This window comes from Miniopterus natalensis, chromosome 13, assembly GCF_054644295.1.
Source record: "Miniopterus natalensis isolate mMinNat1 chromosome 13, mMinNat1.hap1, whole genome shotgun sequence".
NCBI classification, from domain to species: Eukaryota; Metazoa; Chordata; class Mammalia; order Chiroptera; family Miniopteridae; genus Miniopterus; species Miniopterus natalensis.
In genome coordinates this window covers 13,696,097-13,709,745 of record NC_142093.1, presented here as the reverse complement: position 1 = coordinate 13,709,745, position 13,649 = coordinate 13,696,097, and the positions used below count along the sequence as shown (strand labels likewise).

Sequence of the window (13,649 nt, the reverse complement as noted above, 5' to 3'; positions counted from 1 at the left end):
GAGTAATTTGCCCAAGGTGACACAGCTGGCAGTAAACCCGGCAATTTGGTTGTGAAGTCTTAAGGGCGACCCTGTGCAAACTCTTCAGAGAGCTCTGCCCCTCCCCGGAGAGCAGAGCAGAGCAGAGCTGCCTGAGTGTCAGGAGCCCAGTGGAGGTGGTGAGGGAGAGGAGAGAGCAGGTTGAGGGGGAAGGTGGGAAGGAGAGGAGCTCCCAGCCCCACAGCTAGAGGTCGGAGCCCACCCCTGTCTCCCCGACCTCCGGCCTCAGCGGGGCTGCCTCTGAGCTGGGCCCACTGGAGTTTTAGTGAAAGAGCCTCCAGGGATGGAAAAGGGATGTCCGGGCCCTGCCTCTACCCAAGGGCATCCTCTTCAAGGCGGGCACTGGGACTCACAAGGCCTTCTTGCTTCTTTCCTGTATCAGAGTGTTTTCCAGAACTCCCAGAGGAGCTCTGGCGTTTTCCTGAGCTTGGATTTGTGGAGGGCCGTACGGGATATAGGTAAGACAGGGGCCCTTTGAGCCGCAATGATGGAGGGTGGTGTGGGGGGTGTATGTGTGTGTGTCCACACCCCTAGTGTGCTGTAGGCAAGGCTGGTGCGGTGGTGCAGGCGGTCAGGACCCAGCAGAGCTGCGGCTTCCTGTACTCCCCTGCTTTGCCCCGGCCTCTGTGTGCCTCCAGGCTCTGGGCTCAGACTCTGTCTTCCTTTGCCTGAGTTCTCATGTGCTAATTGCCCTTCTCTCCAACACATCTCTAATTGTGAGAAAGTAACGCCACGTGATTGAAACCCTACCAGAAACCAAGCCCCCCTTGGAGATGCTTCCATCTGGGCGATCAGGGTTAAACACCCACAGGCAGGCTAATGCCTCTCCACAGAGGGTGTGGGGTGAATGAAATCAACTCCATCTCTGCCTCAGGGAGGCAAGAGCTTCCAGCCCTGGGCTAATGACAGGAGTACCTTAGGGTGCAGGAGTGTGTTGTAATTCAGCAAGGACTGTACTCAGGTCATCTCATTCAACTGTCTCCACGACTCTGGCACTGTGAAGGGCAAGAGCCATTATCTCCACTGTCCCACAGGGAAATAGATCACAAAAAGGTTAACTTGGGAGACTGCACCTTCCTTAGTAAAACATGAAATTGGATTCTCCCAGGTTACAAGTCTTCATAGTTCCCTGCCTCGGTTCCTGGCCTGGAGAGAGGGTGGAAACGTGGGCTGCTTCTGCCCACTTTAGCGTCTCCTCCCCTTGGTTCTTTCTTTCTTTCTTTCTTTTTTTTTTTTTTTTAAACATATCTTTATTGATTTCATAGAGAGGAAAGGAGAGGGATAGAGAGATAGAAACACCAATGATGAGAGTCATTAATCGGCTGCCTCCTGCAGGTCCCCGAGCCCGCAACCTGGGCATGTGCCCTGACCGGGAATTGAACCCCGATTGCCTGGACCGTGGGTTGACACTCAACTGCTGAGCCACACCCGGCTGGGCCCCTTGGTTCTTTCTAGCAGAGAGCTGGGGTTCTCAAACTTGGGTGTGCATCAAGTTGGAGAACTTGTTAAAACAGAGACTGGAAGGGCTCACCACGCACCCAAAGGTTCTGATTCAGGAAGGCCAGGGTGGGAACTTTTCTAACAAGTTCCCAGGTGAGGCCAAGCTCCTGGTCTGGGGATGACACTTTGAGAATCTCTGAAGAGCCAGAAAAGATGAAATCTTTAAGGGACCTCACTAATTACTCCAGAGTAATAAAAGGAAGAAGGAAAGAGAATAGTTGGAATTTGACTCAGCCTTTGGGGGCCAGAGTGTGTCCAGCCGGAGAGTGCGTGCCCTGTTTATAGGCATCCAAACCCACGTTTTATTAACTCTGTGGGAGAAACAGGCTCTGGCTATGTGGGGCCTACAGACAACTGGGCTCATCCCCTTGATAGATGGGCTGGCTCATAGGTTTTCACTTGCTCACCAGAGCTCGAAGATCAGCTCTGTGGTTGGTACCTCCTTGGAGTTCATTACTAGACATGCAAGATGACAAGACCCAGCCCTGGCAGGTGTGGCTCAGTTGGTTGAGCTTCATCCTGTGCACTAAAAGGTTGCTGGTTCAATTCCCATTGCATGTAAGAGGCAGCCAATTTATGTCACATCGATGTTTCTCTCTTTCTCTGTAAAAATCAATTAAAAAAAATTTTTAAAGATGACAAGACCCAAGGACAAGGCACCTCTGTCCTGCCCACCTGAGGCTACCTCCTAAGTTGTGGTCTCCCCTCTGAGGACCAGTCTCTTCCCTGGATCATCGATTTAGGACGGAATCTCCCTCTTTCAGGAACCACACTGACCCGCTCTAGCAATACCCACTGAGACCCACATGTAGTTATGGGTAAGGGAGGAAGGTGGTTTTACAAGGTCACTGGCAGAGAGAGGTTAGCGGCAGGGTTGGGAGCAAACCCAAGGTGTTCTGGCAGCTCCCATCTCACATGGGGATTATCAGATGATTATGAAGGCTGAGGCATCCCCAGAGCAGTCAGGGTCCTGAGGACCTTGAGTTCGCCTCTGGCCAAACTCCAGAACAGTGTTGTTGGGGCCCAGCTGCCACCAAGAAAGAGGCAACTAGAGGATCATAAAAAACACTAAAGAGGAGGAGGAGACTGGCCACCGAGCCAGGCTGGGTAGGAAATGGTGGGAGGTCACTGGGCCCTCTGAGCAGGTTTACAGGCCTTGTGAGGCAGAAGACCAGCCCCACCCCCAGCCTCCTCCCTCCTCACTGGCTCCCCTGTGGCCCAGACTTCCTTGCAGGGGTCTCCGTCAGCAGTGAGCTGCTGGATCTCATGGCTCTCAGGTACAGCGACAGAGCCGGCAGGGTCAGCTTCCCCAGCCTGGTCTGCTTTCTGATGCGTCTGGAAGCCATGGCAAGTAAGTGTCACCTGGGGGACATCCCAGAGACCTTCACAGTGACCAAGAACACAGGAGAGGACCAGGGATGCACTCCTGCCTCAGCCTGGGGAGTGGGTGGCCTGGATTCTGCCTGAGGAACTGTTGCCCCAAGAGATAGAACCAACATTGGCCTGTATAGTGGTGTTGTTGGCTTGTGTCCCCAGCCCCTCTCCTGCACACTTTTCTCCTCAGGAGATCCCCCTGTCCCAGGGCTCTCATCTCTCTTCACCCTGTTTATTCAGAGCTTCTTCCAGGGTCAAGGCTGAATCACGGAGTCCCTCTCCAGATTGTGTTTATAGTTTCAACCCACTCTTTAGTCATGGAGCGAATGACCTGGGTCTCTGCTGAAGGAATTGCACACACCAGCGAATGGCTGGGGGCAGGAGGTCTTTCCCCAGGCTTCAGAAACTCAGCTATGTAGGCCAGAGGCTTGACACTTTTTAGCAGCATACCCCTTTGTTGTAAATGCAATCTTGTGTGAAACCCCAAGCTATAAAATAGCTCAAAGTGGAGCTGCTACGGTTGAGGGAGCAGTGGGCTCTGGCCTCTGCTCTAATCCTTACACCATCCCTGCCTCGTGGCATCTCCGTAACCCCTACCGCTCTGAGCTAGGCCATTGGCATTAAGATTGCTTGGAATTAAGATTTCGAGAATGAGGAGCCTGAGGCATAAACCTTGCTCCAGGGAGTCCTCAGTTGGACGAGAGAGATTCCCCAAACCGTGCCCCTGAAATACTTCCTAAGACAAGCCCACATCTCCCACGGCCAAGTATGGAGATGCCCAGTGCAGGGAGACAAAGAGGAAGAGCAGTTGGAGCACTGATTTGAAGACTTGAGCCCCGAGCTGTCCCAAGGTGCAGAGTTTGGCTGGAAAGAGAAGACACCGGGCGAGCACCCCCGTGGAGAGGGAGAGTACTTTACACCGAGGCTTTGGCTTTTGTATTGGCCTGTGCTGATTCCTCTCCTCCTCTCTACCTTAGAGGTCTTCCAGAACCTCTCCAAGGATGGAAAAGGACTCTACCTGACAGAAATGGAGGTGAGCCGCCTTGCCCCTCGAGATGGGGCCCAGCCCAGCCCTCTGCCCTCCCTTGATTCCAGGGGGCAGTTTCCCCCTGAGGATATCTATCGAGCAGTCTGTCAGAGGCCAGCCAAGCTGCCGGCCCCCCTGCCTCCAATTACTGCCTTTATATATTGCTGGCTGCCAAGGCTGCTTTAGGATCTTGGCAGAGAGATTTTATTTTTTTCCCGATAGCTTAATAAAGCAGAGGATTATGTGGGAGTCATAAATCCATGTGGGAACTGAAGAACACCTGCTGAGCACACTGTACATTAAACTTACTCCCATTGAGTTTAGAGCGAGCCTCCCGGCCCAGCCAGCTGGTCGACCTCTATCCCTCCCACTGCCTGGTTGTGCTGGGAGTAGCAAAAGATATGTTGTGACAGGGGGCTGGGACCTCCTGCTTGAGTTGGAATTAACCAGAAAGGGTTGCTGAGACTAGACTGAGATCTTTCAAGGGAGGAGGGTACCATTTGCCCTGATCTGTGTTAAGCTAATAAGTTTAAAGACTGGTTGTAATGATAATGCTTATTTCTTAGTGGATGAACCTGGTCATGTACAGCTGAGGCAAGGAATGGAGCAGACCCCGGAGTCCAGGTGAGACATGGAAATATTGGAATCATTTCTTCCCAGGGGCACAGTTCCCCTTCACCTATACACAAGATTGTCTTCCTGGGAGCAGCCCCCCAAGAGGTTATGGAGCCCTTATCTCTGTGAGCCAAGGCAGGCCCTGAGTTTTAAGGCCAATGCTGCAGATATCCTCCAAGCAATGGAGACCAGGGGGCATTCATGAAGGGACTGGCCTGAAAGTCAGGCTTGAGGGGTTTAGAATTGTTTTTAAAATTAATTAATTTTTTTATTGAGATATAATTGACATTTAACATTGTGTTAGTTTTAGGTATGCAACAGTGATTTGATATATATATATTGTGAAATGATCACCACAATAAGTTTAGTGAACATCTGTCACCACACATAGTTACAACTTTTTTTCTTATGATGAGAACTTTCATGATTTACTTTCTTAGCAACTTTCAAATATACAAAGTATTGTCAACTATAGCCACTACGTTCTACATCCCCAGGACTTATTTATCTGAGAACTGGAAGTTTCTATCTTTTGATCACAGTTACCTATTTTGCCCACCCCCCAGCTCCCACCACTGGAAACCACCAATCTGTCCTCTGTATCTATGAGTTCAGTTTTCTTTTGGTTTGGGGGTTGTTGTTTTTTTATATTCCACATATAAGTGAAATCATATGGTATTTGTCATCCTCTGTCTGACTTATTTTACTTAGCATAATGCCCTCAAGGTCCATCCCTGTTTTCAAAAATGGCAGCATTGCCTTCTTTTTTATGGCTGAATAATATTCCATTGTATACACCACATTTTTTAATCCATTCATCCATTGATGGACACTTGAGTTGTTCCCATATCTTGGCATGTAAATAATGCTATAGTGAACACAGGGGTACAGATATCTTTTCAAATTATTGTTTTTGTTCCCTTTTGATAAATATCCAGATGTGGATCGCTGAATCATATGGTAGTTGTAGTTTTAATTTTTTGAGGAAACTCCAAACTGTTTTCCATGGTGGCTGCACCAATTTACATTTCTACCAACAGTGTACAAGGGTTCCCTTTTCTCCACAACATCCTCCACAACACTTACCTCTTGTCTTTTTTATAATAGCTATTCCAACAGATGTGAGGTTATAATCTTATTGTGGTTTTGATTTGCATTTCCCAGATGATTAGTGATGTTGAGCAACTTTTCATGTTCCTGTTGGTCATTTGTATGTCTTCTTTGGAAAAATATCTATTCAGATTTTCTGCCCATCTTTAAATCAATTTTTTTTTTACTGAGTTGTATGAGTTTTTTGTATATTTTGGATATTAACCCCTTATCGATATTTGGTTTGCAAATATTTTTTCCAATTCAGTAGGTTGCCTTTTCATTTTTGATGATTTCCTTTGCCTGGCAGAAGTTTTTTAGTTTGATGTTGTCTCATTTGTTTATTTTTCCTTTTGTTGCTTTTGCTTTTGGTGTGAAACCCAGCAACTCATTGTCAAAATCAATGTCAGGGAGATTACCCCCTATATTTTCTTCTAGGAGTTTTATGGCTTAAGCTCTTATCTTCAAGTCTAATTAGAGTTGATTTTTGTTTATGCTAAAAAATAGGGGTCTAGTTCTATTCTAGAATTCTTACCTGAAGTTCCAAAGAAGAAAGGAAATCACTCATCACAGGAAACGTTAATGTGTAAAGCAACAGAAATTATCAGACCTTGGAGAAGTGAAAGTTGGGTCCAGTCCCAGCTCTACCATTGCCTCACTGTGTAGCTTTGGATGCATCACAGACATCTGTAGACACCAGCATCTATAACTCTAGCATTAGTGTGCTGAAGAATTGATGCCCATGTAACATTTCTTCTACATATTTACTTTTCAGGGAACATACCCTACAGATACATATCTCCACCCCACCTTGCTGTATCAGAAGCCCCTGCCAAGTCTTCTAGAATCTTCCAGGAGCTCAATATTTTGTGCTTCCTTTGTTGGACATCTTCAGATGTTAGGTATTCTTTATCTAGAGGCAGCAATCTACATCCCTGGAACGTTCTCTTCATACTTCTATCTCTATTATCTGGACCACTGTAGAAAAAAAAGACTGGACCTGCCAGACCTTCAAATACTTGAGAATAGCTTTGCTGCCTAATCCAAAAGCTGTCTTCTTTATTTATCCCTGGTAGTTCTCATCTAGGACCCATTGGTGACCATTCTCTATATGCCAATGACCCTTTGGAGTACACAGTCTCCTAGGCAGCAGTCCTGTGATCAACACATTCTGAGGTCCTATTATTTTTGTAAGCAGCATTTATTCAATCTCCCAATTATGTGCCTTGAAATCAGGACACAGACATGGTCTCCATAAAGAAATAGTATTTTAGCATAAATATTTCCTGAACACTTGGTGCCTCCTAATGAACACAAGTCAACAAACATTGCAGAGATTTCAGTTAATTAGATTCAACTATATTTTCTCGAACTCCCCTTTCGTTCCTTTTTAAAAGTAGAACATTTGATCATTTCCAATCTGCCTGATTCCTATTTCAGTCTGCATGATTTCTAATGTCAGGGATCACTCTTCCATTGCGTTGTTAAGCTAATTTTGCATATGGGACCTAAAGCTTGAACTTTTGAAATATTGGGACTGTCATTACCCTTTCTCCTATAAAGGGTCTCAATTCCCTCTGAACTAATTTCCCTACACTTCCTGTTCCTTAAGATTATGTCAGAAGGAAGTATAACATAAGTTGCACGGCTGTGTGTGTTTCAGTCTCCTGCAGTAATGCCTGCCGTCATCCTAAGAGTGCTCCCCCGACTTCCTCATTAATCACCGCCCTCTGCCTTCACATTATTAAAGCATATCCACTCGCTCTTGGCTCATGGGTTGCTTTGCAGAACTGGAGGCAGGAGGATGAGTAAGTTCTGCCTCCACGTCTACAAACCCACTTTCATCTGTAATCGTCTCCCACCTCCTTCCTGTTATGCTAGAGGGGATACCCCTCTGAGGATATCCTGGATCTAATTGCCTTCCACCTTCGCAAGCGCTTGATTGAGCGAATTCTCTCCTCTGACTTCTGAACGCCAAACCTCTCTCTCTTTCTTCTGAAGCCTTCTAATTCCCATTTACACATGCTTCCCTTTTAAATTTCCTCCATCTCAAATTCCCTTCCAGCTACAACCCCATCTCTCTCCCCCCTTTACAACAAAAATTCATCAGGAGCTAATTGTCTCCACATCTCTACCTCCCGCTTTCTCCTAAAATTACTTCAGTTTGGATTTCTTAGACATCATCTCTCTCCCTGACTTTTGCATTGGCTTCCTATCTGATTTTCCTATGTCCACCCCTATCCCTCAAATCAATGTCCTGCAGTCTGAGCACACTTTAAAAAATTCAGACCCAGTCGCTGCACCCCCCAGGTTAAAATCCTTCAATGTCTTCTGACTGATATACAGGAGAAGTAGGAAGTCGTGTATGTGGTCGGCACCACCTGGCCCTGCCCACCTACCTCAATATACCTTATGTCTCTCCTCCTTCCTGCACTCTACTCCCACCACACCAACATTACCTACATTTCCTTTCAGGTTTTATTATTTTCTCACCCTCATGTTGCCTTTTTTAAGTTTCTTGATGATATTGATTACAGAACATGAGTTTTTAAAATTTTGATGAAGTCCAAATTATCTGATTTTTCTTTTGTCACTTACACTTTAGGCGTTATATCTAAGAAATCATTTCCTAACCCAAGATCATGAATATTTACTCCTATGGTTTTGTCCTAAAATTTTTTTATAGTTTAACTCTTACATTTAGATCGTTGATCCATTTTGACGTAACTTTTGTATATGGTGTGATGTAGGGATCCCAACTTTATTCTTCTGCATGTGTGTATCCAGGTGTCCACGTCCATGGAAAAGACTATTCTTTTTGTTGCATTTTATTGACTGGGCACCCTCTCCAAAAATCAATTTATCATAATGTAAAGATTTATTTCTGTACTTTAAATTCTATTCCACTGATCTATGCCTACCCTTATGCCAGTAACATAGTGTGCTGATTACTGTAGTTTTATAGTAAATTTTGAAATCAGGAAGTGTGAGTCCTCCAGCCTGGTTTTCTTTTTCAAGATTGTTTTGGTGATTCTGGGTTCCTTGAATTTACATATAAATTTTAGGATCAGCTTGGTAAATTCTGCAGGAAAAAAAGGCAGCTGGGATTTTGATAGCAGTTGCGTAAATCTGCAAATCAATTTGGGAGTATTGTCGTCATTACACTATATGATTTTCTGATCCATTAACATGAGATGTCTCTTGGTGTTTTTTTAAGATATTCTTTAATTTGCTTCAAAAATGTTTTGGTTTTGATAGTGTAGAAGTCCTGCAGTTTCTTTGTGAAATTTATTCCTAAGTGTTGTATTCTTTATGATGCTATTGTAATTTTATTTTCAGATTGTTTGTCGCTAATGTATAAAAATAAAAATAATTTGCATATATTGATCTTATATTTTGCCACCTTGCTGAACTCATTTTTTAGTTCTAATAGTTTTTAGGGGATTCCTTAGGATTTTATATATATAAAATTATGTTATCTGCCGATGGAGAGTTCTATTTCTCCCATCCCAGTCCGGATGGCTTCGATTTATTTTTCTTGTCTAATGTCCTGCCTGGAACGTCTGGCACAATGCTGAATAGAGGTGGAGAAGGCAGACATTCTTTTGTTCCTGATGTTGGAGGAAAATACGCAGCCTTTCACCAATAAGTGTGATGTTAGCTTTGGGGTTTTTGTTACACCATCAGTCAAGCTGAGGAAGTTGCCTCTGTTTGTAGTTTGCTGAGTCAAACACTTTTAATTGCTTGCTGACATCTGCATCCCCTGCCACACTGTCAGGCTGGGCGGGTCTTATTTGCTCCTATCTCGTCAGTGCGTAGCAAAGTGCGTGGCATGGAGAAGACATTCAGTAACAATTTCCCCGGTGACTGAAAGGACTTGTCCCTTCAGATGTCCCTCTTCCTCGGTCTTGTTCTCATCCCAACCTTTGTAAATATTGTCTTAAACCCAAGTCTTCTTAATATTTCAGCTATCCCCCTTTCCCATTGGGATTACTGAAGAGCACACAGTTAACATTATCTTGTTATAATCTCTCATACATCATGATCAATATTCTATCATAAAGGCTATTGTCGAGCTTCCTGATCTTCTCTGAAATCTGCTTTCCTAAGTCCAGAGCATGTTTTAACTCTGCCCGACATTCCTTTACTTCGATGCTACAGAGTCAAAGTCGCTTTCTTCCAGGATTTTCCCCACGCCCAGGTTAGGAAAGAGTCTTCCGCTGTTGGCCAGGACTCAGTCCAGAGGAGCACTCCCTCTCCTCGCTCCTCTGGTCCTCGATGCGATGGAGCAGCCACTGGACACGGGGCGGCCTTGTCCCATGAGCTACGTGAGCTTCTGCCCGGAGCCTGGGGCTGCCGAAGCCACCAGTCTACTTCCCTTCCAGGTCCCTCCCCACAAACTGTGTGTAACAAGCTCCTATCTGCCCGTGGGCACCAGGCAGGCTGTAGGGTAGGGCCGCTGTGAGCACACTCCTGTCCCCTCACCTTCAGCCCATCTGCTGCGTCTGCCTGTAAGTTAGGGAAGTTAGGAGATAAATGTGCAGCCAGACAACGCCTCTTCCTCCACTCCCATCATACCTGTTTCTTTTTAACAAACCATCTACCTCCATCGCCACATGTGGGCAATGTTTATGTTAAAAATCTTAAAAGATATCAAGTTCATGTTTTAAAAATGATAGTAGTCAGAGCACCAATATATGGTCCTTGGACATTTGAGACTAGGTTGATCTTAACTGATTTCAGTCTAGAGACTGAATACACTGCAGCTCACACCCTGCTGAGAGTTTGTCTGGCTAATGTCGTCTACATTCATACTGACCTCCTGCCAACGCAGCAGTACAGGGTCTTATTCTAACAAAGTTGGTATTTATAAGTTCCCCACTACACAGAAATAAAGTGTTGGAGCAATGGGCCAGCTTCTCCTATTCTGCGTGGAGGTGAAATGTGGCCGCAGTAGCCCTGATCCTGCAGATTTACCAGCAACCCAACAACAGTGTCACCAGAGCGGGTTTGCTTCTATCCTGATAAATCCATCTCTCCATCCTTCAGACCAAAGGAACCTTTTTCGAGAGAGGGGAGGCTGGACTCACCTCTGGTGGGGTGAAAACTGCCCACCTCCTTTGGAAAACAAACACCCGTTGATGACCAGGCACCTTTCAGACTCAGGATGTGCAGCCTTCCGGAGCTGGCTTTTAGAGAGAAATGTGTCCACCCAGGAAAATGACCTGGACACTCCAGGGGCATAAACCAAGGAGGAGCATGTCAGAGCCCAGGAGAAAGGGGACCTAACTGTCCAAGGGCCAGCGCGGTGCAGCTGAACAAGAGAGCGAGAGGTCTGGGGGGAGCAGGAAAGTGCCCTTGGCGGGGGGGGGGGGGGAGGCAGTAGTTTTATCCAATCACATAATCATGGGGAAAATGGTGTTCAGAAGGACTTTGAAATTCGGCTGGAGAGTTTGGAAGAATTATTAGGATAATAGCATAGACTAAGCGGATTTTTACAATGAGGTCATTATTAATTCCTGGAAGAACAGAGAATTCTAGAAGGCAGGCAATGTGATCTCGGAGTATTTCTTCACTCAGCAGTCAACAGTACATCCATAATTGTAATAAAGTAAAAATGGAATATTGATTTAACAAAAAATGTGGCGTAAATCTGTTAGAGAATGCGGGGAGCGAAGGTGCAGGTGAGAGGGCGGGCTGGGAGCCCCGGGCCCACCTTCCGCCCTAAGTCAATGGGCGTTCACGCTGCTGAGCCAGGGGAGGTATCACTTCGAAGTGTGGAGGCCGCACCAGAAGAAGAGTTCCCAGAGAGGACTTAGGACAGGAATGGACCGGGGCTGCCTTGTCACACCAGCTGAATTTTTAAATTACGTACTTGGGCTGGATTTTTATGAAAAATAAATCAGCAACCTAGTAAATAGCCTGAGACTCCAGAGAGGCGTCCAGGCTGCTTTACCACATGGGCAGGAAGGGTGACCGGTTACAGTTGTAGAACAATATTTATACCAGAATGTCGTCTTAATCCAAGAAAGGTACCCGTGAGAAAGCCCCTCTCCTACAGGAGCACAGCCAGCTGACCGCAGCTCAGCTGGGACAGAGGACGGAGCTGCTGGTCCAGCTGCCTCTGGCCCCAGCTCTTCCAACCTGCCCCGGGGCGGCCGGAGGAACACCTGCTCCCCAACTTTCTCTCCACTTTGCTGTGGACACTCAGGTGCCAAATAGGCTGCGGGCTGCACTCAGGCAGGCAGAGTAGGCGGGTAGCTGCCTCGGGAAGGTCCCGCTCATTGCGGGGCCGGGGCGTCATGGAGCTGGTCCGGCCTGGCCAGCAGGTGGTCCATGTGCTCCCCCTGCTGATGGCCCTGAGCAGTGTTTATGGGAATGGGGCTGGGTCTCTGCAGTCACCCAAAGGAAGGAAAAGCTTCTCTACTCTCCCTGGGCCTCCTGCGTTTGAGCATCTGTGTCTTCCTCTAGGACAGGCTCCCAGGGATCAGTCAGGAACCTGCTCTCATTCCAACGGGCTGTGCTGTCCCCAGGATTGTGATACAAATGACAGTTGTCCTGCTGGAGATGTAGTCAAAGCCGCCTTCGAGGAGCCTAGGCTGGGTCCTCCTCAGGGTCAGGTTCTGGAAATCCCAAGGTCACAGAGCAGGTCACCTGAGAGATTCGGCACCAGCCTGGAACCTCCTGGGCAATGAGGCAGGAGATGTTCCATCGTGGGAAAGGAGAGAACATCTTGATCCCCTCCCACCAGCTCCTAGCTCCCTCCTCCCTTCCAGCTCCCAGAGAACTGATGTCCTAGTTGATTTTTACCTCTAAACAAGCTAATTAAGCAATAATCCTAGAAGAATCCATCACTCTGACAAGGCTGTTGATTAACCATCCCCCAGCCTAGCCCAAAGTGCTTAGTATCCCAGCAGAACGGTCGATGAGGCCGGCAGCAGCTGCAGAGCAGGCGATAGCTGGACCTGAGAAGACCGGTGCAGAGCAGTCCCTGGGCCCTACCTTGCAGCCCCCAGGGAGGGCCGTGGAGACGAAGGTGGGCTGGCCGCAGGCTACACAGGCTGCGATATCTCTAACCAGGTTCTAGATCATTCTTCCTGAGACCACCAAATGCCCTGAGAGAGTATCTAAGGTTATGAACAACTCTGTGCCAGGAGAGAAGGGAGACATAATTCTCCAACTTTACAGCGGTGTCAGCTATATAGCAGCTGGAGTGAGAGGAGAGAGGAGCTAGGCGATGAGATGACTGCCTTGGAGAGATCAATTTCAAGTCCAGACTGATATAGCTTTTTCTTTTCCACGCTTAGACTGTTATCTTAAACACCCCCGTTCCTTAAAAGATTTACTTTCTTCAGTGCTAGGAAAATTGTCCCTTAGACCAAGCAGGATGTGATCGAACACTGCCCTCCCATGGTCACAGTTGTTGCAGCTTTGAAGCATCCACCTTCCAAAGATTCCTTCCCAGTCGTGTCCAGTGTGGGCCCAGGGGTGGGGGCTCCAGCCAGCCCCACGGAGCACGCACCATCCGAGCTGCCACCTGCGGGAATCGCCTCGTCCGTCATCTGTCTGACTCCATCTCTGTCTGAATTCTGGTCTCACTTCTGCTGTTTTACATAAAACGTGGGTAACACTGGCAAATACTCTGGACCAAGGGGAAAGAAACTGACCCCCAGTTGTGCCTCCCTGGCTCGGTCATTGACGTGACCTGTCCACTTATGCTTTTGAGCGTCCAGTTGTGTTCAACCACAAAGAAAAGAAAATAGCATATAGTCAGTGCTCACTCAGTGTTAGGAGAATAAAGGATGGAACATAAGGAGTGTAAAGACTGGGAGCGTGGTGAAGTGCAAGGAGCCCTGCACAGGACCTTGGAGCCTCAGGTTCAAGTCCCAGTTCTGCCTCTATCCCTTTGATATGCTTCAGGGAATGGCCTTCTCTTTCTGGGCCTCCTTCGGCCGCTGGAATGGAGGAGCTGAACTTGAAGATCTCTAAGGACCTTTCCATGTCA

The 13,649-nt window shown here is 47.1% G+C and overlaps 1 protein-coding gene across 1 annotated transcript in view; it reads left to right on the top strand.

Annotated features, from left to right (window-relative positions):
* The window catches only part of CAPN13 (calpain 13), a 106,441-nt gene extending 97,425 nt beyond the window's left edge, over positions 1-9,016 (top strand). Inside the window, exons 19-23 of the mRNA XM_087823829.1 lie at positions 422-497; positions 2,762-2,890; positions 3,891-3,946; positions 4,507-4,564; positions 6,420-9,016. Of these exons, the coding sequence (XP_087679955.1) occupies positions 422-497; positions 2,762-2,890; positions 3,891-3,946; positions 4,507-4,533 (288 nt within the window). The 3' untranslated portion in view covers positions 4,534-4,564; positions 6,420-9,016. The remainder of the gene's footprint in view (positions 1-421; positions 498-2,761; positions 2,891-3,890; positions 3,947-4,506; positions 4,565-6,419) is intronic.
* The last annotated feature ends 4,633 nt before the right edge of the window (positions 9,017-13,649 follow it).